The sequence below is a fragment of the Pleurodeles waltl genome, chromosome 1_2 (assembly GCF_031143425.1).
Source record: "Pleurodeles waltl isolate 20211129_DDA chromosome 1_2, aPleWal1.hap1.20221129, whole genome shotgun sequence".
Classification (NCBI taxonomy): domain Eukaryota; kingdom Metazoa; phylum Chordata; class Amphibia; order Caudata; family Salamandridae; genus Pleurodeles; species Pleurodeles waltl.
The window spans coordinates 162,416,417-162,442,483 of NC_090437.1; the positions used below are offsets into that span (position 1 = coordinate 162,416,417).

The 26,067-nt window shown below is 43.0% G+C and overlaps 1 protein-coding gene across 4 annotated transcripts in view; it reads right to left on the minus strand.

The window, feature by feature from the left end:
* Positions 1-22,834, minus strand: part of LOC138295404 (uncharacterized) — a 229,700-nt gene extending 206,866 nt beyond the window's left edge. For all 4 annotated transcript variants that reach the window (XM_069233701.1, XM_069233682.1, XM_069233693.1 and 1 more), the window contains exon 1: positions 22,600-22,834. In XM_069233701.1, the coding sequence (XP_069089802.1) occupies positions 22,600-22,721 (122 nt within the window). In that variant the 5' untranslated portion in view covers positions 22,722-22,834. The remainder of the gene's footprint in view (positions 1-22,599) is intronic.
* Positions 22,835-26,067: the final 3,233 nt, after the last annotated feature.

The following is a 26,067-nucleotide window of genomic DNA, read 5'->3' on the forward strand; positions in this document are numbered from 1 at the left end:
AAAGGTATACATGTGGGCTGCTTCTAAACCATTACAGAGTCAAGGGTCATTCACAGCAACTTTGTGCCGTAAAACGACATCAATGGAGTCACCACTTCCTGTCCTTCAGGCAACTTCATCTAGTGCATGTCTACTTAGCTTTGCCACTGCTGGGACTGATATCTCTCAACTACAACATCCATGCTCAGGCCAAAATTGTGAGTCAGTTCCCATCATTGTTGCATGGCTTAGGAAGACTCAAGATGCGGAAAGTGCATTTTCATGTTAATGAGGACATTTGCCCTGCTGCCCAACTGCACCCCGGAGTCACTTTTCACTTACAAGCAGCTATGGAGAAAGAATTAGAAACACTGCTGAAGAATGACATCATTGAATGCTCCACTGGTCCTACGCCATGGGTTTCACCCAAAGTTGTGGTGCCAAAAAAGGACAGGGGAGGTGCAGTGAGCATTTGTGTTGATGTGCACCAGGTCAACAAAGTAATCATGGGAGAAAGACATCCTGGTCCCCACGTATCAGACATGCTCATGTTGCTGAACGGAGATAAAATCTTCTCCCGTCTTGACATGAACAAAGGATACCATCAACTTGAGCTGGAAGAGAACTGTAGGCACATTACTATGTTTTTGACCCATGTTGGTTTGTTCAGATGCAAAAGACTGAGTTTTGGAGTATCTTCAGCTGCAGAGATATTTCAGGATGTTAATCGCCAAATTATTCAACTTGTTACACAAGCGTTCAATCAATTACAGTGATTACATACTGGTATTTGGGGCAACACAAAAGGAGTATGACACGACTCACAAGTAAGTGTGCCAATTAGTTGATGATGCAGGTCTCACTCTGAAAGTAGCAAAGTGTGAGTTTCACAAAAACAAACTTAAATTCTTTGGGCACATATTCTCTGATAGGGGAATGACTCCTTACACGGATAAGGTGCAAACACTGTCATCTGTCTGCCCCCCACAAAATGTAACCATGCTACGATCCTCCTTAGGCATGGCCAATTATTGTTCAAGATTCATTGTGACTTTGCTACAGTGAGTGCCTCATTGAGGGACTTTACAAAGCAGAATGTCCCATTTTAGTGGTCTCTTGAATGTGATCACAGTTTCAAGGAAATACAACATGTGATTGAGAATGCAACGGAAATGGCCCCCCAATGTAACCCCAAGTTACATACTGAGATCACAGTAGATGCAAGCCGGGGTGGGGCAGGGGGGCAATCCTCGCCCAACACAATGGCCATCCAAAAGCACAGAGACACATTGTGGCCTATGCCAGTAGAAGCCTGTCTTAAACAAAACATGTCCACTCTCAGCGGAAAAAGGCGAGGTTGGCCGTAGTGTGGGCCTGCAAACATTTTTATTTGTTTTTATAGGAAAAGCACTTTGTTAACATCACAGACCATCAGACGTTGCTCACTATCTTCGAAAACCCGAAAGCTAAGATGCCCCTTGCATCAAGAAGTGGAGGTTGTGACTGCAAGAGTATGATTACGTGATTGTACACAAGCCGGGGAAAGACAAAAACCCTGCAGATTGCTTTTCAAGAGTTCTAAATCGCTACAGTTCGACATCCAGAGTGGCTGAAGAGTATCTCAACTTCATTGTGAGGCTCAGTACTCCATCCACTCTATCCACTGAACAGATTATTGATGCTACTAAAGAAGACAAACACATGCTCATACTCAAAGAACACATTACAACGCAAACCTGGAAGTCAAGAATTTCGACCTTTTGCTGATGATGTTGAATTTAAAAAATGTACAGGATGAGCTAACCGTCACCCAAGAGGGTATTATATTGAGAGGCTAAAGAATTATCATACCTGAGAGTCTGAGGCAGCAATTCATTGAGCTTAGTGAAGGAAGGGCGATGTGGCTCTGTAGCCACCAAAAGACCCCTAAGAGACCAAATGTAGTTCCCTTGCTTAGATGAATGAGTTGAGAGAGAACTAAAAGCATGCCACCTTTGTAACTGTTTATCTTCCAAGGTGACACAGCATCCATTGGCAATGTCTGGCCTTCCTGTGCATGCCTGGGAGAGAGTTGCAGTTGATTTCTTTGGGCCTTTAGAAAATGAGCATCAGCTCATGGGAGTCACTGATGAATAATCCTGTTTTCCTCTGGTGGAACACTTATCATCGACAACCTATGATAAAGTCATTGAGTGGCTTGATGATATCTTTGCAGCGTGGGCCATCCCTGGTATCCTCAAATCTGATAATGGCCTGCCTTTCAACAGAAAAGAATTCAAGGAGTTTCTTGGTCGACTCAATGTCAAGCATCAGAAGAGTACACCTCTCTGGCTACAAGCCAGTGGTGTTGTTCAGCTATTCATGGGCACCCTCAAATAGGTAATTCAACAAGAGTCGATGGAGGGAATTGATCTAAACCAAGTCCTGTGTCTGGCCCTTCGTGCCAATCGATCAATTCTGTGCTCTACAACTGGTGAAGGCCCTGCCACCTTGCTATTTGAAAGAGCCATTGGAACCAAACTACCACGATGGCCATCAGACCGATAGACGAATGCTGATGAGGTTCATGCCACAGATACCTCTCAAAAGTGCAAACTGAAAAGATATGCCAATCAGCGCCGAAATTCCCAAGAAACAGTCTTTGAGAAAGGGGACTTGGTACTGGTCAAACAGAAATGTAAGTGGAAAACAGACACTCTGTTTGCTGTTGACCCATTGAGGGTCATGATGGGCAAAGGACACATGGTGACAGCACATCGTCCCGGAAAATCCATCACACAGGATTCATCATACTTTAAAACACTTACCTCAATGTTTCTCAGCTCCTGAGATCATAAGTGAGGCAACCTCATCTGAATTTCCAGGTAGCACATGAGCCTATGTCATCAATGTATGATGATGGTGCATCTCAACTACCTCATATGACCCGATCTGGCATGACAGTGCTTGCGCCTCAGCAACTCATTGAGGAAATATGATGCTAATGTTCTTTGTAATTTTTATTTAACAAAGGGGGAGATTTAGTGCCTTTGATTTCATGTGGGCTAGGAACCTCGCAAACCTGGGTGAACTCTAGACATTAATTAATTAATCTGATAGGAGGTGTTAAGCTGTGGTTATGAACGCTGTGACGCAATGTGAGTAGAGTGTGAAAGTATGTTGAAGGATAAAGACATATGTTACAGAGCTCTGTGTGTGGTACGTTCACTTGCATGCTCCAGGGATGGGGAGGACACTACAAGCATGTCATTGTAACCATGAGGTTTCCTCTGCTGCTGTGTCAGGAAGCAAATAAGTTATTTCAAATAACAAAGTGCTTAGAAATAATCAACACAGCACTACAAATTTTTGAGTATTCTGTCTAATAACAAACTGCATGGTTAACATAAAATGTTCCTGAATTAGATTAAGTGTGTCATATAATTTACAAATAAACATATTCCCTAAATCTATGTCATTCTAGCCGTTCTTCTGTGTATGAGGCCTGGAATTCCAGCCATGTATGTGTTATTTCGAGCACTGTTATTTTCAATCTACATGTTCCACATAGAATGACCCAAACATGCCTTGGCCCAGGACCCCAAAATCTTTAGAGTGGCTCTGTTGCAGTCCATGTACTAAGCAGATGTGTTGACAATGCGAGCCATACAAATGCACTTGTTAACCTCATTCATTGTTTTCATCGCCTCTCATCTAAAGCAGATTAATTAATCACCAAGGGATGTTACATTGTTACATTGACTGTCAGTGCATTAGCTCTATGTTGCAGAGTTATTCTCATGGCAAAATGTCAAGTAAGGACAAGGAATCCTCCACCGGATAAAAAAGAAGCAAAAATTGACAAAGGTTAATACATATGTATGTGATGTGAAGTCTTATAGAGATGCCCTGCCTTTTCTTTAATCCTTTGAATCGCCACCACTTATGTTCTTTTCTACAGGTGCATCACCAAAGTAGAATAAGTGCTTCAGTTCTGGAGACATGTTATAATCAGTCAGTCCTAGAATCTGTAAATCACAGTCTGTACTATTATTCAACCTAATAATATCTATTTACCGTCCTTAGAGAAATGAAAAGCTGACTAGTTGTGTCAGTGTTTCAACTCATGATATAACAATGACTGCAGATGTCAGCAATGGGCATTTAATTCAGTGAGCAATATTGCTTCCATGCAAACACATCTGATTAAATAGACATGTTCCAAGAGGAAGGAATGATGCACACAAATATTACGAAACCACTGATTTGTAGAACGTTATTGAATGAAACAATCCTAACAAAAGTGTTTGATCTAAGTAAAACAAAACAGGCTCTGGATCTAGCAGATAAAAATTAAAAAGGGTTAAATAAGCAGAGAGCTACCAGAATGGCAACTCACAGATCTAGAGATACCATGGGCTGCAGACTCCTTTAGCTGCTGGCAAACTGTTATCAAACCATCAGAAGAACGTGGCTACTGTGTCGCATTGTCCTTATTAATGTCGCGTGGGATAGCGCTATCTAAAATGCTGGCGCTGCTCAGATGTTTAGATATCTTCCAGCGCAGCATGTGCCCGATTCCACATCACATACTCAAGACACTGAGATCCTTGATGACAACTGGATATACTGCAATGTCCCTATGAACAAGGCGGGCTATGGGTACCAGATCTGGTGACAGATTATCAAGCAGCCCAGCTGCACTTTGTCGCAGAATGGTGCGACCCCCAAGGGGCATAGATAGACGGCTGCTACAGGGATGGGAGCAGCTGAATAAACTCACCGGCTGCCTACACAACTACACATGGGCCTGACATATTGGGGGAAGGGAACTCCATCACAGCGGCAACAAAGTTTCCTCCCCACCAACATAGTAGTCCACGTGCTCAATTTAATTCCGGGCGGACTGTGAGGTTGGCCAGGGCAGGGACTACTCTGTATCTGCTGTGGCCAAACTTCTGCAACAGCCATGGGGAGTAAGGGCCCTCGGAAAGATGGCGACACGGTGGCCCACCCAATATAGGTGGGCGCACATGTAGCCATGTTTTACTGTAAAGTTGTAACTATGCTCCTCCGCCACGGGAGAAGCCTCCCACGGCAAGCGGAGCATTATTTTTTTCTTTACAAAAAGAAAATCCTGTCTCGGGATTTTACATTTGCAAAGAAAATGAAATACTGGTGATGATGCCGCCCCATGGCACTGAGTATAATGCATTGACGGAGGTTCCTGCCAATGCTTTTATAAAAGGCTGCCTACTTGGCAATTATTTATAAATTAGGCAGGCGGTCCCTCTTTCACTGAAACTGAGTAATTTACTTAGTCCCCATGGCGGAAGGGTGGGCCGTCCTCTTATATATAATCAGGGCCATAGTATATATGGCTGTACAGCCCTGGAAGTTGTGCAACACCAGGTGGAACAAACACCTTCCATTCATGCACGAACTGCCAATATGGAAGATTCCTGCCTTTAAGAGTATAGATCAGGAACTTAACATGACTCGCCAGAAAGAAGGGGATATTCACGGCTGGCAGCCCACATGGATCGGAGTCAATGCTACAATGGGAAGTGGCTAAGGCAACATTTCAGTTAGATGCCAGACACTCCCTGCACTATTTCGCAATGTGGAAGCTCACAAGGGACACGTGAGAAAAGGGGGGGGGGGGGGGGGCGCACCAGTACGCCCACCCATCTCAAACACACTGGACACAATTCAGCGTACAGACTGTGGTAAGGTGGTGATCACAAGGTTATATCCAGCAATCAGAGAGGACAAATTAAAACACGTGATTAACGTGAGACAAACGTGGGAATCGGGCTGTGGTAATTGCTTTACAGATAAAGACTGGATGGAGTAAATGTGGCTGATACAAACAGCTACAAGCAATGCTACATTCAGACTCACTCAGTTCGGCTTTGTGTTTTCATACATATAGGACGTATGTCACTCCCGCTCGGCTTCATAAAATAGTCCAGCTGAAGTCCGCAGACTGCCCCAAACGCGGCAGTCCTACAGCTACTTATTTACACCTGACATGGACCTGCCCGCTGCTCTCAGAATATGGAGACAAGTGGTGCACCTCTTCCAAACAGCATGATGCACCAGGCATGCTGGCCGGGAATAGGGACACCCCACACAAAACATAAGATGAAAATGAAATTTGTCAATTTCGCCCTGTTATTGGCAAAGCAGCAGGTTGCTATAAACTGTATGAGCCACAGAGCGCCCGAATCGTCAAACTAAATTAAGGATGTACGTGACTGGTGTGTGGGAGCAGATAAGAATGAAGATCTTGTGGGACACTGACAAACTGGTTGAGGATGTCGAAAAACGGTCCCAACTGTCTAGAAACTTACAATACCCACCAGGCGAGTGCTCAACTTAAAAACGATGTCCGTAGATAACACAATATGTCACTGCTGTCTTCCCTCTGCATTTGTATAAGATCGAGCACGTGCTACACCAGTATTTATGCATAAAGTCCATCACTGATATGTCATAGTGGACTCACGTTTACATCTGAGCTGTGTTTTGTTTGAATGTCAAAATTGATAAATGTTTGAAAAAAACACACACATAAAACAATCAAAAAGGGTTGCAAGAACTTGAGGTTACATAGCAGCTGCATGCCCTAAATCACCCTAAGAAATGAAAACCTCAGATGTGCGATTACAAAACTCTACATGAACAAGGACCTGCATAGGAGCTACTGATGGAAGTTTGAAATTAAGACTTGGGTGACATCTTGGATGTGTGAATGCATCGACAAAGGAAATACTAGTTTCAGACCTATCCAGCCATAGCAACGATTCGATGTGGACTTCTTTAATAGTGTATAATACCAGTAGCATGAACCTTTAGGAATGTTATTGTTTCCAAATTCTGGGCAAGTCTAACATAAGTAGCATTTCAAAACCAAGCGTTTAGATTTGTCAGCAAAGAACTTTCTTTTTGAATTACTCCTCTGTAGAATTCTCTTCCCCACATATTATTTGCATCTTATCTACTTCCCCCATTTCTTTTGAAGAGGTTCTTCTCCTTGAAAAGATGATCTGTTTAAACAGACTTGAGACAGACCATGATGGTTCCATTATATGGCAGCGATATATCCAGTCTGTTTTAAAAGGTATATTTTCTTCATCTGCAAACCTGTGGATGAGGAGATAGGTGCATTTTTTGCCTTACCAAAATTGCAAAGAAGTTTTGTGCATGTGCAAAATGCCACAAATATGTATCTCGTCCAGTTGCAAAATGTAGTTGTAACCCTGCATGGCTAGGTTCAGCAGGTGCAAATATGCATCAAAACTCATTCACAGACTCATACCTACAGGTGTGCGATGGGTGCATCTCCAATTCCCCAAACAGAGAGACCGCACTTTGCTCAAAAGTAGGCGCAATGCATTGAGGGTAAGAAACGTCACTTGCCTGCATGAAAAAGTGCTGGTGTACTGGATTACAATCCTATCAAAGGAAAAATGGTAAAAATGCAATCCATTGCATTCCTTTGTAGGGGCTCTTTAAGCTCTGTGAAGGGATTATAAGGGATATTCACATAGGGTAACTTGCACGTGAGAAAATCTACACCTGTACGTTTATTCTTACTCTTTTGAGTAACCTAACTTCTTTGGCTATTCACAAGTCTAAAGTTACTCAAAACTATAGACTTACATCTCCCCACTTCCTAATTTGAGGAGTGAACTTTAATTTACAAGTGTAAAGTTACTTTTCACACGTAGGCTGAAGTCTCCGTCAGCTAGGCGGAGTTCACTGTTTCATAAAGTTTATAGAAAAGTTTAAAAGTTTATAAAACCTAAAAAAAGATGGTAAAATATTGTTAAATATTAATGGAAATTAATGTAAAATATTTATGGTAAATGTAGAACAAAATAGAAAATGTTACATCATTACTCATTTTTTTTAATTAAATATTTATGTTTTAAATACATTAAAAGTATTTTTTTAAAGATTTAAATAAAAAAAATCTCACCTAAATTTTATAATATATATTTATTATGTAGTAAAAGCTAACTGTATGTATATAATTAATGTAATGTAATTTTGCTTCAAAAATGTGTTATATTAATGTTTACATTTTAAAAAACATTATTATGTTCTAGTTATATATATATTGTTAATATTAAATTAATTGTATTTATATTTTAGAAAGTTGAAATGAGTAACTCGATTTAGCATTAGTTTCTGTGTTTTTTATTTTAAGTCCCTGTCTCCATTACTTTCTATGAGAGGGTGTTGCAGTATCAGTGCTTGGACATGTGTGGTGCTGGACTTACTCCACCTCAGAGTTAGAGTACATCTACTACAGTTTTGGGTCATTTTTGGATACACTAACTACAACAGTGATGTTTAGGAATAGCAACGGGCTTACTGTTTTGTGGGTGCGTGCTTGTCCTCCCCGAAACCCTTCACTAGCCTTCTCTTAACCCCCTCTTACTCCTCCAGAAAATCCCCTCCCACTTAGTGCTATGCATTCCCCATTTTCCAGCCACACTCACTTGTTCCTCCTGACATTACTTCTAAAACATATACTTATGTGAGCACAGATTTCCGTAGTTGGGGTGGCGATCTCTTCACATAATGGACAGAAGAGGTGGAGGCATTGACCTCCAAATGTAGCTTTGTGAATCGCATTTTGTAGTACGTTAGTAGTACTACTAAATACACTACAAAATGCAGTTTGTGACTAGGCCCCAATCCATGCAGTGGGAAGGGAGTTGAGTCTACTGAAATCAGCTAAGTTTTGTACTTCTGCCCATTTACCCACACAACTTATACGAGCCAATAAACAGTAATACAGTGAGTGGGTGCCAGATGCTGTAATATTTATGGAGTGTCTCACCATGTAAGGGAGCATTGCCAATACCAGGGGTACTGGTAACTCCAGGGAGGGGGCTCACCAATCGATGGGAGCTTAACTCTCACCTTAGAAATTCATAGTTATCAGGGGAACATATAATCCCTGTCTTGATTCCCTCTGGTTATTCCTCATTTCCTATATTTATGGCACCTGGAGACCTTCTTTACCAGATGAAATATGCTAATGAACGAAGGAGATCCATGGAGTTACAATAAAACTTGTAATTCTAATAGGGGTGGTAGCTCAGTCCCATCTGAATTAAAAGGCCACTTTGAATTAGGGTTTAATTGGTTACCACCAAGACAGGGTCAATGATCCAGAAGAGAAGAACGGACCTTGTGACTGGTCATAGATCATTCTAGGTGGGAGTATGGTATCAGAATATAGTAAGGAAAATATATTGTCTGACAAAAATATTCCATCCTAAATATTGCCCCATTGAAGGTAATAAATGAACACTTACACCCAATGGCATGATGTAATGATATTTGTGTTTTGACCACTGACTCTACGTTGCACTTAGCCTAAAAGGACACTGTCACATTAGTGACCACCACCTCCATTTTGCCTATTTACTTTACTTCAGCATTAGCCACTGCCACGTTAAAAGCTGCAAGTATTTTTCCATGCCCTCGATATGCAATGTGCTTTTTGCCCATGTTTTTATTCTGTATGTTCTTTCTCACCAAGGGCTTAGGAAGATATGAATGTGCTAGGATGATGTTTATGGTACGGCAGAGAACGGTTTTGTTTTGAGAGAGGGCACCTTGGGATCTTGGCCAATTCAGACGTGTTCCTTTCAAAACTGACCTGAAGTAGCCAGCATTTTTTAATAACCAATTACGAAGCAAGGGGCGAAATCTTGTCTCTGGCTTGTTTAAGGTATATAAGAGACCCAGGATTAATGGTGGGGAGATTCAGAGACTTCAGCCAGGATTGAGACGTCAATGCCTGACATCCCATTAGGGTAGATCTCTCTTTTTCTCCGGACAGCCGACCTTGGAGTCTACGGCTTGAAGCTACTGAGATAACGATGAAGGAGCAGCTGTACCCCATGGTGATGAACTTTTACTAATTATTTGGTTTGCATTATATATATGTATTTGTATCTTTGCATGTATATATTTGCTGTTTATAGATTGAAGATTCTTTCTACATGTTTTCATTTTATTGTTGCGCACATTTTAAACGTGCACTTTCAGTTCTACTGGCCTTCTAATGTATTTCCTAGACTAAGAGTTGCGTTCCAGAGATTCTTTTCAGTGTGTGTATTTCAGCTCGAGCAGCAGTAAAGCAAAACACTTTGGCGCAGCCTGCAGTCTAAAGGGAGGTTGGAGGTTGAAAGTGTATGATTTAAAAGTGAAAATATGTTTGCCATTAAGTCAAGGGCAGCTGAAAATGCATGTGAAATAAAGGGCCATATTTATACTTTTTGACGCAAAACTGCACTAATGCAGTTTTGCGTAAAAAAAAATAGCGCCGGCTAACGCCATTCTGAAGCGCCATGCGGGCGCCGTATTTATTCAATGACGTTAGCCGGCGTTAGCCGCCGGCGCTGCCTGGTGTGCGTGAAAAAAAATGACGTACACCAGGCAGCGCCGGCGTAGGGGAATATGGAGCTTGGGCGCCAAAAAATGGGGCGTCAGGCTGAGGCAAATTTTTCGCCTCAACCCGATTTACGCAATTTTTTTCGACTCCCAACCCCCATTGAAATGACTCCTGTCTTAGCAAAGACAGGAGTCATGCCCCCTTGCCCAATGGCCATGCCCAGGGGACTTCTGTCCCCTGGGCATGGTCATTGGGCATAGTGGCATGTAGGAGGGCACAAATCAGGCACCCCTATGCCACAAAAAAAAAAAAAAAAAAATACTTACCTGAACTTACCTTAAGTTCCCTGGGATGGGTCCCTCCATCCTTGGGTGTCCTCCTGGGGTGGGAAAGGGCGGCAGGGGGTGTCCCTGGGGGCATGGGAGAGCACCTCTGGGCTCCTTCCAAGCCCACAGGTCCCTTAACGCCTGCCTTGTCCAGGTGCTAAAAAACGGCGCAAAAGCGGCTGGACGTCATTTTTTTTGACCCGCCCACTCCCGGGCGTGAATTTTGCCCGGGAGTGTAAATACGGCGCACATGCCTCGGAGTCACTTTTTTAGACGGGAACGCCTACCTTGCATATCATTAACGCAAAGTAGGTGTCCACGCTAAAAAATGACGCAAACTCCATGGACTTTGGCGCTAGACGCGTCTAACGCCAAAGTATAAATATGGAGTTAGTTTTGCGTCGGAATTGCGTAAAAAAAAACGACGCAATTCCGGCGCAAACAGAGTATAAATATGCCCCAAAGTGTCTTATAATGTCTTGGCAAATGCATTTTCTTGTTTATCAGGACTTTCTGAATTTTGAGATGGGGCTCTGGATAAAACAGAAGTAGTGAATATTTTTATGTGTTTAAAAAAGTGCTTTTTGAATAGAATTATGTCCCTTTTGTTCTTGACAAGAGGGGTTGGATATTCCTCTCTGCTTACAGGGAAACGAATGAGAGGTGTAAACAGTTAGAATATGAAAATCTGAAATTAGAGAAACAACTTGTTGACACATAAAATACTGTAACTGTGCTGTCTTCTCAGAATAAGTTATTACAAGATAAGGCTGATATCTACCAAGCTGTCACATGGACAGCTGATTTTTCAAACTCTAGTGATGTAGAGCTTATAAAAAATGGCGGCCAGGGTGAGCCAGAGGAGCAGAACATAGTTTGTGCTCAGCCAGTATACAGAAATAAAAAAGAGTAACCCACAGAATTTGGCGGGAGTTGAAATTCATTATTTAGAAGATTAAACCCTGCAAGAAGATAAGGATGTTAAAGATATATTCACGCAGCGGGTTGTGGAACTTTTTCAGAGTAAAATGTGGAGACCAAATATTTTGCAGTTTGCCACTCCCCGCACTAAGCAAGAGACACAGCGATTCATGGGATTGTTTGATTTTTGGAGACAGTATGTCCCTCATTTGAGTCAAATCTTAACACTTTGGTACAAAGTGGCAAGGAAAAAACATGAGTTTGAATGGGATGAAGAGAAGCAGTGTGCGTGTGATTTGGCAAAAGAACCAATTCAACAGGCTTTAGACTTGTGGCCAGTGCAGGAAGGAGACACTGAGTTACATGTAACTGTCCAGGGACAATATGTAAATTGGAGCAGGTGGCAAAAGCAGGGAAAAACAAGGGTGCCTCTAGAATTCTGGACTAAAAAATTATCTGATGGGACTCTGACAAACTGGAGAGAGCATTTAAATGAAGCCCTCCAGATTCTGAATAACAGACCATTAAAAAATGCTGAAACACCCCTGATACAATCACACGTGGCCACCAACACCATTGTGTACTGGGAAATACAACCTGGAGCTTCAGCTCCATACAGAGCCACACCAGAACCTGTAGGTCTTGACCTAAATGCTTACAAAATTGCCAAACTTGTCATAATTCCAGTGCATGGAGGATTGGTGAGGAAGGGGACTTCCCCACCCTTTCTGACAGTACGTGGAGAGGGAAGTTTTAGTTCAAATGACAAAAACCCTGGTGCTAAGGTGTGGGTGGAATCCCCAAATGGTCCTCCAGAACATGCAGAAATTATAGTCAAGGGTTCTAATAATGTCCTGCTGATTATGAAACTAGGAAAGGGAAAATGGGAGAACATCCCAGCTGACAAATGTTATTTGTGAGAAAGATCATACTTGTTTCTTTTAGAGATCATGCTACAGCTTGCCTCTGACCATGAGTGTGCTGTGTGGTCTCCATGTGGTCTCCCTTCGGGCATGTGCGTGTGGGGTCGGGAGGGACTCAACACCCCCAGCTTCAACCTGATTGATCGATCACATTGCGCAACACCCCTGCTGCATTTGAAGGGCAACACATATGGATCCATTTGGAGCAAGTTGTGCTTCACAGATCAATGTCCTGCATGGGAACAATGCAGAGTACCATGGATATCTTATCAACCTGTTTGATTGCAATTCTAATGGAACCAACTGCATGGGTTATTATCACCTGGTGACTGCTGCCAGTCACATGAAGCGTGTTTAAATTGCCAGTTGGCTGGCTGTTCTCGTATAGGAACCTCACTTTTACTTACATTCCAGCAGGTGGACCGTGTATCTTTACATGATTAGGAATCACCCTGTATCCTTCTAACTCTATACATATTAGTTATCCTAGAGACAATATTCAATTAAGTGAAGACTGTGATTCAGGCATTCAATTATTATCCCAATCAGAACATATAAGTTGAAGTGTTTCCATTATAGGTGTGTCTGGTTCAGCTGTTCATAATACCTGAATGATCATTAAGTTAGCATGTCTAACGGTTAAAAAATATTATTCATACTTCTATTGCTTTATAGTGATTGCTCTTGTCATTTCATTATGTTGCTGTGTACAATGTGTACCTAATTTTCATGTAATGTTTTAAAAGAAAAAAAGAAAGTTGATTTTAAGACTATAGGGTATGTGATTCATTGGTCAAAAGGGTGGAGTGTAATGATATTTGTGTTTTGACCACTGACTCCATGTTGCACTTAGCCTAGCAGCACACCGTCTTATTACTGACCACCAGCTTAATTTTTCCTATTGACTTTATTTTAGCATTAGCCACCGCCATGTTAAAAGCTACAAGTATTTTTCCAATTCCCTCAGGCTCCATGAAGCCTTTGTTTTGTTTATTAGAACATTCTGCCCTCTAGTGACAGAATGTTCTAGTAGCCTTATGGGCTGCAGTAGTTGGCTGTACTGGCGAATAAAGTCCTGCTCCCTTGTTAAAGGCCCTCCCTTTCAGCTCAGTTCTTTAACGCTGGAGCGGGGCTTTAATAGCTACAGTGGGCTACAAGGATGTATTAGAACATTGGAACGTTGGCAGTGGGCTTTTACTGGCCGGTAAAAGCCTGCAACGCCAACATTCCAATGTTTGCTTTGTTCACAGCAACAGCTGTGAACAAAGCCTCACGGAGTCCGAGGGGATTTTAATCCCCTCGGGCTTCGTAAGGAATTTGCTTTATTTAATAGACTCATTCTGAGTGGCAGAATGTTCTAATAGCCTTAGAACCCGCCGTAGCAGGCTCTACCGGCTATTAAAGGCCCTCTCCCTTCTTAAAGGCCCTCGCCTTCTGCTCAGGCCTTTAACGCGGGAGCGGGCCTTTAATATCCGGTAGAGCCCGCTACGGCGGGTTCTAAGGCTATATTAGAACATAGGAATGTTCAGAGCTCCATTGAAGACAGTGAAGTGACTCTGGGCTTATAATGGCTGGTATAAGCCTTCTGCTCCAACATTCCAATGTTTGTCCTTCTGTTTATTCCTTTTTAATTCAAAATAGTCTACCCTCAGTGGGTGAAATGTTCTAATAGCCTTATAGCCCTTCTACCTTGGGCTGTACCTGTTTTGCTTTTTCAAGAGGTCTTTCAAATTTTATATATGAATTATATGGAAAATCCCTGATTAAAATAAAATACTATACAATAAAAAGAAAAAAAGAAAAGAGTGGATGTGTAAAGAGCTACTACCGGAAACAAGAGTAGGTTATTTAAACTGTTAGAAAATGGCAAATGGAGCTGAAAATTTAATTTTTGCAGCAGGTCTCGGAGATAATACTAATAAACTGATCTACATGTGTGGATAATGTGATACAAAATAATTTGATTACAGCACCATGGTGGGGAAAGTTTGTAAGGAGATACCACCACTGGGATGTTGATAAACATGTGGTTTTAGTTTTACTACGCCCTAAAACCACGTTTCCCTCGTTTGAACTTTTTCTCTGCAAAACAATTTAGAATTCTGGCAGGGAAAATGATTAGTTATGCTCGACCCCTGCACAACTCAATACCGTGATCGGTGCAATCTGATAATGCGGGAAGGCTGGTACATTTGCCTTGTTTCCTCTTATCTGGTGGCAGGTAAAGCACAGCTCCACTTTACCGCTGCTACCTGACTAGTGAATGGCACTGTAACAACATGCTGGTACCTGATTTCTCAGAGACAGTTAACAACGGCCTTTGGTCCAGCACCGAGGTACATCCAGAGCTTATATGCGACTCCGCACTGAGAACGAATGAGGTTTTGAAACCACGGGCCAGGACACACATCTTTTAGACCAAGATCTTGCATAAACATGGTTGTTGTACACTATCTCATCCAAACACAAAGAAATGTAATTGATATCAATAAAATAATTATCTGATTGAAGGAAATAAACAAAAACAACAGTGAAAGCAGCAATTGCATTTATTCCACCATTTTTAAGTAAAATTAAAATGTAATTGCACAAATAGTGAACATTACCAAAAGTAATCTTTATTTAATGATTGCCTGTGATAAAGAATTTACTTTTCATTGTATGCATCGTTCCTATATCAGATATTATTTATGTCATTATTATTAATAACTTATACACTGGTCCTTAAAGGTTTTTCTAGTATTAAGTGCTCACATTGGATTCTTCTAGGTATATTTTGATTTTTTTATCATCATCAATCATCATATAAATAGTATGGCTCAGTATATCATACAATGATTATTAGAAAGGGGGTCTCTAGTTGGCAGTCGGTTTGCACCCTGTCCAAGTAGGAACCCTCACTCTAGTCAGGATAAGGGAGATTACCCACTCAGATAACCCCTGCTCACCCCCTTGGTAGCTTGGCACGAGCAGTCAGACTTATCTCAGAAGCAATGTGTAAAGCATATGCACATAACACAGTAATAAGTGAAAACACTACAAACAGACACCACACCAGTTTTAGAAAAATAGCCAATATTTATCAGTGCAAAACAAGATCAAAACAATAAAAATCCAACGTACAGTGTTAAAGATATGAATTTTGCAAGATTTACTCAAAAATACAGTTCCTTGAAGTCGATAGCTCCACCTGGGGCTATCACAGCGTTGTGATTAACAAAACCAACAGTTCAGGCCAGCCGCAGTGTTGCGGGCCAGCTTTGGTGTCAGGAAGACACACAAAACAGTACCTTTGGAATTGCAGGGCGTTGTGATCCTTGCTGTGAGCTCTGGAGAGTGACGTTCCTGGCGTCGTGGTGTTGGTTCCAGAGTCAGTGCGGGAGTCATCAGGCCCTTGCAGTCACACACGGGCCTGATGAAGTGAGGAGCACTGGCGTGGATGGCGTCGGGCTGCAGTGCGAAGCGGGACGATGTGACGTGCAGTGCCCACAGGTCACGGTGCAGGCAGCGGCTCAGTGACGGCATCCAGCAGCATCAGTGAGACCAGGGCTGCTGTGTGAAGCAGGGCTGTGCGACGTGTGGTGTCACCAGGTCACGGTGCAGGCAGTGGTGTCGTCGTTGCTGAAGCGCTGTCGTCAGTAGGCCCAAGCCAGCGGGACTGTGCTTCATGGCCCTCACGAGCAGTGTCCACAGGCCATGGTGCAGGCAGGATGCCTGGTGACAACACTGGAGTCAATTATGCTGGCTTTGGTGGACCAGGGCTGCGGTGTGGGACAGGACGGTGCTTTGTGTACCTCACAAGCCGTGTCCACAGGCCACTGTGCAGGTAGTGGCGCCGATGCCAGCAGGAGCGGCGGCGGCGGGGATGCCAAGGCTGTGGTGTGAGCAGGCAATTCCGGAGTGCGGGGCCCACAGGTCACGGTGCGAGCAGCGGCTCGGTGAAGTTGTCTGATTTCGAGATCGGTGAGACCAGGGTTGCGGTGCGAAGCGGGGAAATGTGACTCCATGCAGCATTGGCAGGTCACAGTGCAGGCCAGCGGTGTCGTTGGCGGCGGTGCAGTGGTTTCTCCTCTTGAGCAGCACAAAACACACAGTTCCCAGTGCTGCAGGTCGAGGAAACTGAAGTCTTTGGTGTCCCTGACACTGCCAACAGGAGGCAAGCTCTACTCCAAGCCCTTGGAGAACTTTCTCAAGCAGGGCACACAGCAATGTTCACCCTTTGTACTCTTTTAAGGCAGAAGCAGCAACTGCAGGCCAGTCCAGCAAAGCAACACAGCAAAGGGACAGTACTCCTCCTCCAGCTCTTCAGCTCTTCTCCTGGGCAGAGGATCCTCTTGATTCCAGAAAGATTCTAAAGGTCTGGGGTTTTGGGTCTTCTTTTTGTACCCTGTTCTGACTTTGAAGTTGGCAAACTTCAAAGCAAAGTCTCAAGTGTTTGCAAGATCCTTTGTTGTCCAGGCCAGGCCCCAGACGCATACCAGGGGTTCGGAGACTGCATTGTGTGAGGGCAGGCACAGTCCTTTGAAGTGTAAATGACCACTCCTCTGTCCCCTCTAGCTCAGATGGCTTATCAGGATATGCAGGCTACACCCCCACCCTCTTTGTGTCACTGTCTAGAGAGATGTGCAAAATAACCCAACTGTCAAACTGACCTAGACAGACAATCTACAAACAGGCAGAGTCACAGAATGGTTTAAGCATGAAAATGCCTACTTTCTAAAAGTGGCATTTTCAAACTGACAATTTAAAAACCAACTTCACTACAAGATGTATTTTTAAATTGTGAGTTCAGAGACCCTAAACTCCACATTTGTATCTGCTCTCAAAAGGAATCTGCGCTTTAAGGATATTTAAAGGCAGTCCCCGGGTTAACCTATGAGAGAGATAGGCCTTGTACAGTGAAAACCAAATTTGGCAGTATTTCACTGTTAGGACATATAAAATGCACTACTATATGTCCTACCTTAAACATACAGTGCACCCTGCACATGGGGCTACCTAGGGCCTACCTTAAAGGTGCCTTACATGTAGTAAAAGGAAAGGTGTCGGCCTGGCAAGTGGGTACACTTGCCAAATAGAATTGGCAGTATAAAACTGCACACACAGACACTGCACTGGCAGGTCTCAGCCAAGTTTACAGGACTACTAATGTGGGTGGCACAACCAGTGCTGCAGGCCCACTAGTAGCATTTGATTTACAAGCCCTGGGCACCACTAGTGCACTTTACTAGGGACTTACCAGTAAATCAAAGATACCAGTCATGGATAAACCAATCAACAGTACAATTTACACAGAGAGCATATGCACTCTAGTACTGTTTAGCACTGGTAAAGTGCCCGGAGTCAGGAGGCAAAACCATTGGGGATGACCCTGCAAAAAGGGTAATGTGCAACAATGATGCAATAATGCCTATGGAAATACACATATTACAAATAAAATGGCAAAGCCCTTGAACTTCCATTTGTCAATGCACAGCAGTTTATAGCTTTGAATATCCCTGGCCCGGTAGCCTTGAGCCGCTGAACTGATTTTTGAAGTTGTGTACCTGGTATGCTTCTCTCCATGGGTGATTTGTCACGTGGCCCCTAGGAGGTGTGCAACATGAGATGTTAATATGAATACTCCCTAGCAGAATACTCGCTAGAGACCAAGGTTCGTCCAAGTTGGACCCCTTTTCAACATGGGGGAGAACTGTCCCATTTCCATGCCTTGACATGACTAACGGTTGGTGGTAGCTTTTCAACTGTCATGGGGCAGAAACTCCGGCGAGCAGGTGCTCAGACCAACTGGGAGCTGGAAAAAGTCTGGGTCAGAGGATTCAAAAACTAATCTGTGGGGGAGGAAAGGAATGTTCCTGAAAACAACTTCTTTAAAAAAATGGGTTGATCTATTCATTTAGGAACACAACTTCAGAAATGTATTTTCCAGGGAGGCCACTTGTACAAGCAGTTAGGAAGAGAAAGTGATCACATAATTAAATGCTTTGGAACTTGGCAGCAACACATGGACATGCCTATTAGAAAAGTGTATGTTGAACTCTTGGAGCTGTTTTCAGAGCTGGATGAGCAGTGGACCGCTTGCCCTTCCAGCCTGAAATGTGACCTGTGTCCCCTAGCCTACCAGGATTTTCCCAGTCTCCAGAATGGCCAATCCAGCTCTGAGACAGTCCTTGTGTTATATTGTTTTTTTATGGCTACAGGACAGTACTACGAATGATTCCATTATAAAGCTCTATAAATGAACACCATTACTATTACTTTTTCATTATTTGGGGAAATAGCGTAAAAGTTAATTCAAAATTACTGATGCATATCAACACCAGAACTACAAAGAGAGTAAAAATACAAAGATGAACAGAGTACAGAAAACACTGAAATCCTTGTGTTATTCCCCATTGATAGGAAGAAAATTGGGAACAAGAGTTATTTATAGGGACAGATCAATACTGGTCCCCAAGATTTTACTTTTTTTTCATTGGGGCTGATAAATAGTGTACCAGTGTACCCAACAACTCAAAATTAGGGCCTAAATACCAAAGTGTTCTACTACTCAATATAACGGATTCTCTGGCCTGCTCTCTAGGGCGGTAAACGGAAATTATTCAATGCAGTTAAAATGGACAAATCCTGTTTATTGTGACTTTTGGCCTGAATTGCGTGGATCATAATAGGGCAACGGAAATCAACAAGGAAGTAATTCACTGTAACGTGTTACTGATAAAAATCGATTTGGGCATTGTTTTCCAAAGAATACTGATCCCAATGTGCCTTGAAACCGGTTGAATGAATTGCACAACCCTACATGGCCAGCAATCTGACTAAGGGCCCCTCCTTCCTTTCTTTTCCCTCTGCCCTCCCTAGGATTTCCATTCCTACCTGAACATGCCACTCTGAGTACTACTTAGCTAAAACAAAATGAATCGCTAAATGTTGTTTCCTACGGATCACTACACAATATGAAAAAGTGTATCAATGAATGAACATCTTACATGGACAATGTTAATCCCATGGCTTAATTAATATCCTTACTGTATTTGAATGTTTCTAGGTTCATTAAAATGAAGCCACAAAGGTCGCCACAAGGTTTCTCTTAAAATGTCTCCTTGTTGCGCAGCTCTTGGCAGCCTTAAATATCCGGTCAAGGATATTCTAGACATTTATTTATTGTGTTTTTAAAAGCGCAGCTGTCACTCCAGAGGAGTCTCTTGACACCATGCAACATACTCCAGATGTAAAGGTATTTAGATGAGTTTTTCAGCAAAAGGCCGTGCTTTCTAAAGCTTGCCGACATTTTAAAAGCTGAGGGAGTCAGTGGGTAGTGTTTCAGGTTCGAAACGGCCCCCATCACGTGGATTACTCCACAGTCCAGTAAATGCACTGTTTTTTTTTCAATTGTCCTCTACATGTCTTCTTAGATCAAACCGGTTCGTGCCATCAGAATTTTCTATACCTAATTCTCCCTCATGAGTACACACATTACCACATCAGTACACATATTACCACTCTTATTTATTTCTCACAGGCTCGTCGAAGCGTCCAGGTTGTCGCATTCTCAGTGCCTCCGTCCTGGATACAAACTCGACAAGCTCCACTCTTCTAGACTGAGGGAAATGAAGCTTCTAGCCTAATTTTCGTGTGACGTCGTGTCTAACTCGCGAACCCCCGAATGTTTTTTCTTCAAGCAAGAACCTTGTGAAACATTTTAGCAGGGCCACTGCAAGGGTGTTTGCACAAAGCGCAAGGAGGTGATGGGCACTCACATTGTTTTTTGGGGGGTCTGGAAACATTTCCCATCATCAAACGAGGAAGAATGAGGCAGAAAGGGAAGAAAGCGTGAAGAGAAATATAGGGAAACAGTGACAAAGGGGGAAGGCAGGAATGAAAAAGAACTTGCAAGCGTGAGATAAAGAGAGGAGGTGCACGACTGTGGCAGAAAGTGGCGAGTGTGATGTGAAACCGAGAACGGGCCGCCTTGATTTAAGGTAATCCTGACTTCGGCAGCACTGGCGGTGGACTCCTAAGAAAAACTTTGCAACCTGCTCTATTTTCACAAGTAAATCAATTAAACAACGCTTACCCACCTAAGATATGGCTTAAGTAAGGTATTGACCACCCTAAGCCATGTGGCATGTTGTCACCTCTGTTAGTGTGACCAGATGTGTTGCTTATGAGTACTGTCCACCCTACTGACCGCCCCATAGATGTCCTAGTATAGAACACGCCCCAAGCTATGTAAGGGTGCGGCTACATTGTCGTTGTGAGAGGTCTGGCACAAAGTAAGGAATTATAGTTCTCATGCAAATATTGTGACAGCCTGCCACTGTTTCTCCCTGTGTGTAAGTTTCAAGCATTTAATTATATCTGTGAACCGATGTTGACCCCTAGCGGACGTGCATAAAGTTGCCATGGAGCATCAAGTCGAACCGCGCATCCCTGGAACTGCGGTGACGAGTTGCTCTAGTTTCGTGTATTTTGCGGAATTAGACCACACGTCCCACGGAGGGTCCCTCATATAAGAAATAATTAAAGCAACACAACTCGAAACCTTAACAACAAGGGGCGTAGCTTGGTCAGTAAGATTGGGGTGTAAACTTCAAATTTCTCAACAATTAAGCAGGGCATGTGGGGGTGAAGTCGTAGTGCGTATTGTTAGACACAATATTTTTCAAACTAACCTAAATTTTTTAAAACCTTCAAAATAGACAAGTGTGTGTGTGTGTGTTTGTATATGTATATGAACACATCCCAGGTGAAATCCGACACACACTTCCCCATACCTGACTGCAATTGTACCCAACTCTTTACAACATAATACCATTTTTAGGGGGAGTAACACCCTCTTAAAGCTACGTCCATTCTAACAACAACCAATTAAGAATCTAAGATTCCCACGAGCAATGTATATACTTCAAAACCGAATGCGTTTTCCTTAATTTGGAAAACTCCAATGTTAATGTTTTTTCCGTTTTATATAGCGCGAACTCGACCCCAAAGTATTTGAGCCCTTTACATGACAACCAGTTACATTACACGAGGACACGTTCATTTTTTCTTTACGTACTGGAAGATTTAGTGATTTGCCCAGAACCACAGGATTTTGAGCAGACGTCGGGACTCGAACCTGGCTCTCCAATTCCAAATTAGCCAGCTCTGGACCTTACGCCTCATTCTCTCCATTTTCAACTATTTGCCCTGCACTGCAGAGAGTCAAATTACTGTCTCAACCTGATGTGGAGAAATGGGGCACGTTTCGAGTGACCAGTGTAGCGTGATTAATGAAATACTTCCAAAAGTGACATGCTATTTTTGATGCTGTAACAATTGCCGACATCACAGTCCCTCCACTGTCATTCACTGATATCCGAATGAACTAACCGAGACACTTGAGCTCCCCGTTTCACCTGGAACCATGGATGCATTTGACGTATTGCATTCTGAACACTGTCTATTGAGAGCTGTACGGCCATCAAAGGCGTAGCTTCCCTGGGTGTAGCAGGTGCAGTGGCACCTGGGCACAGAGGCAGGATGTCTCAAGGAACCCTGATTGTTGTTGTATACACAACAACAGCCAAGGGATTTTTCTTCCTGGCGCCAGGGCCCATGACACTCTGGCTATGCGACTAGCGACCATGCGCGAGTCCAACACTTATTGTCATATGTTGATTTTTCCTAACAAAATTCAAGCAGAATCATCAAGAAAGAATAAAATAACTGGCACTTGGTGTCTCTTTTTTGTGGACTCAGCCACTGTTTTCAATGTACTAGAGTGTTTGCAATCAGCCTTTTTATGGACCTCGCGCTTTTATATTGGTAACGTGAAAGCTGTACAATAAAATTACATTTCTACAAAATGTTATTATGAAAATGCGAAAATGTGTGTGATCTTTCGTGTTTTTTAAAGAAGGTGTCGCTTTATTTTTCGTAGCTTGGCTGAGTGTGTATATATATATATACTCTGCAACATTTAGTATAAGGCCGGTACCCATACACATTTTAGCCCTTATAAGTTCCTAAGACGCAGAAGCATTACAATCCTCACGTGGCGTACCTTTGCAGGTAGGAGTTAACGTCCCTAGGGGTCTGGAAGTCTGTCCCTCCGTCAGGTATCCACTTGATGGACGTGTCCACCCCAACGCCCACATGTCCTTCGGCTCCGGAGGAAATAGGCATCCCTTAAGCGCAACCAGCACAGCAGATAGCGTGTAACTCAAAGACTGTCCTGGCAGGAACCTTTCGCTCTTTCACCCATTTGATGCTTGCCTTGGCTGCAGTACCTGACTGCAGCCACCCGGCCTCCCGCTGCACGCTTTGTTTCCAAGGCTTGCATTCCTACGGCGGCCGAGATGCCTCTGTTTGTGCTGTTGCTATGGGCGCAGGGAAAGCTCAGTTTGGATCAAAACAAATACACTGAAAACGCCGGCAGGCTATTTGTAGTACAGAACGTATAAGTTACTGGGGATGGGAAACCACTAAAGGCCACTTATTCATTTATAATCCCAATAAGCATGTGTTCCTTGCTAGGTGACATGGTATAACAAGCATTTGCAATGCAATGGGTTTCGAGTTTGCTCGAGTTAGAGATATTGTCTTGTAAACTCCTAACCGGATTTTTCTTGCCGTATAAATTGAAATAAAAAGTAGTACAATTTCACATAAGGGAGCCTATTTAATGCACCACGCTATGAGCGTGAAGGTGACTAATCAGAACAAAATGACTAAAAAAAGAAAAACAACCGTGAACGCGCAGTGTAAAACCTTGAATTCATGAAGGAGCGCTAGGATAAATAACAGAATTAAACTGGTAGTCATGAAGAGAGCTCAATTACTGCCCAGTGACATTGTGCTGCCTATGAAATAAAGAGAAAAAGTAGTCCAGAAACCATACGGAAAACATGAAGCCTCATATGTTTTCAGTAGTTGGCCGGTGCTTTAGAGGAGGGCTAAACACCGGAAAAGGCATGACCTGTGCATACCTTTCACTAATGAAATCAAGCAAATTTTAAAAGGTAAGCCCACAAACCAACAAAAGTGATGGGCATGACATGGGTGTGGCTAAAAGTACACAGAGAGATTACAACAGGGACAGAGCGCATTCCGCGCTCAACCCTAAAAGCAGAGAATTAATTACCGACAAAGAGGATTAGCCACTGGCCGTTCTATGGTCACTCACATTGTCTTTGTCCTTCCTATGCACGTATACGTTCTTTACATGTCACCCTTAACAAAAACTCAATTGATAAATCACCTTATTAAGTCCCATTGGGCCTCCTTTGCATGGTCTCACTGGCCACTCTGGTGTTTTCCCGGTTGGCAGCCGAAGGAGCTGTTTTCAGAGCAGTATTGGCTGTCATGACACAACTAATTTCCCATGACCACATTCCAGTCACTGCCTCATGCATCATGAGGCAGTGCTGCTTTAAACTTCTTTGACAGGACTGGTTGCAGTGGAAATGGTGTATGGATCATCCCTTACAGATTGAGTGAGGTGATGAATGCACTGACTTGGGCTTTAAATGGGATGACAAATTGGGGGGGACTCTAAAAAGGGCATGGCCTGTGAAGTTATAAGTGTGACTTAAAAATGCAAACAAAATTTGTGGGATTCCCATTGTATGCCACTTGACCACTTGGTGTCCCTCTGATCTTTCTGTTATTGCACCTAAATATAATAACACAATCACTGACACACCTAAAACCAGCCTGGACTGTTGGCTTTGTCAATGGTGGTCTGTGTGCACTCTGGATAGAAGCCAAGGACTGGATGATCATGTATTCTGAACACCTTTTTGATCTACTGACAGGCACTGAAACGCACACTGCCTTCGTCCTCAACTCTAGACGTCTTAATTCTGGCTGTTATAAACACCTGGAGGTTGTAGTGGCTTGCATGATTTAGAACAGACCCTTAATGGCTCCTCAAGGAGTCCATATCAGTGTGTGATGTAATCGCTGGAATCGAATGTATGAGATTCCACTTTAGAATGTTGAGAGTTCACAGGTACATGCAGTGGAATAAAGACGTATGATTTTCAGCTCAGTGTGTGGCCTGATCATTCAGTGGGTACCAGGCTGGGGAAGGCGCGACAACTGGCGATGAGATAGGTGATAAGTAACCTGAAGAAGAAAGTGCTGTACTAGAGAGTTGGCTGTGGTCCAAGCAAACTGTTTGTGCGTGCCACATGTGCCTTCGTCAAAGTGGCAAGTCAATGGTTGGCATATGTGAAGTCAACTCCAGACGATGTGAAGCATGTGAGTGGAAAGAGAGCTTCACGGAAAAGTCTATGCAATGTTGGTCAAGAGACTACGACCAAGAATCTACAAAAAGGTACCGCACTACAGCAAAAAGTAAAATTATCAAATATACAGACTGTTACCGCTAAAGGTGGATTCAACCAGGTTTTCAAAGCACAGTTAACAATAGTTATCAGATATCAAATATCACTGACTGACAGAATAAGGAAAAAGGAAGCATACCGCTATTTCTCTTACCTGAGTCTTAATAAGCAGAGCATTATGACCTCAGCACCAGGCGAGTAGACCCAAGAAGAAACACTGGGATGTGCTTACTGAGCTGTCCAATACCTGAAGCGGCACACCATTGAGGCTGCCAGGTGGCAGCTAAGAACAAGTCAAGAGGTCTTCTTGAGTGACGGGGCTCATATAGAGACTAAGAAGATGGTCAGAACTCAAAAGATTGTCTTGGGTGATCCAGAGGCTGAAACATGGTCGGTCTTCTGTGATGATGGAGATTCCCAGGGACAGTTGACTGCGTTTGACAGAGCTCCACCCTCGCCGTCAGCCATTCTTATAACAGTTACAACACTGCCACCTTTCTCAAACCACCACCACTCGATACTGCCAAAAAAAACAAAATATTGGCATTAAATGGACTGCATGGATAGAGACATTTGAAGATTTCATTCATGCACATGAGGAGACTGATAACAGGATGGTGATCAAATATCGCTAAAATTTTGCTGGTGTTGGTGTGAAAAAGTTATAAAGAAAATGCTGAGAACTGATGAAGAAGTCACATACTATCAGATTAAGAATGCACAGAATTGCAAAGTAAATCCAGTACCAAACGTCGATTATGAACAATAAGGGCCTGATTACAACTTTGGAGGATATAATGGACTCGTAATACGGTCGGTGGTATATCCGCCACTTTTGGGACGGTTTAACACCGTCCTCCAAAGTTGTAATCAGGCCCTAAGTTTTCAGTCAAGAACGTCAAAGAGTTGGCAAAATAATCAGTGAATTTGTGAAAGGCTCAACACACTCATCAAGCACTGTAAATTCAATGAATTTAATGATGAAGAAGCCATGAGGCTTAGAGTGATTGATGGAAACGTATCCAATTCATTCAGACGACAAATGCTGAGAGAAACTATTAGTCGGGAGCCTGTGTTGATGGCTGTCAGAGCTGAGGAACGTGTTGAGAGACAAGCTGCGGACATGGAGGCCAGATGTGCCCAGAGCGAGTAACTCATGAGTGTGCCTAGTAATTCGAAAC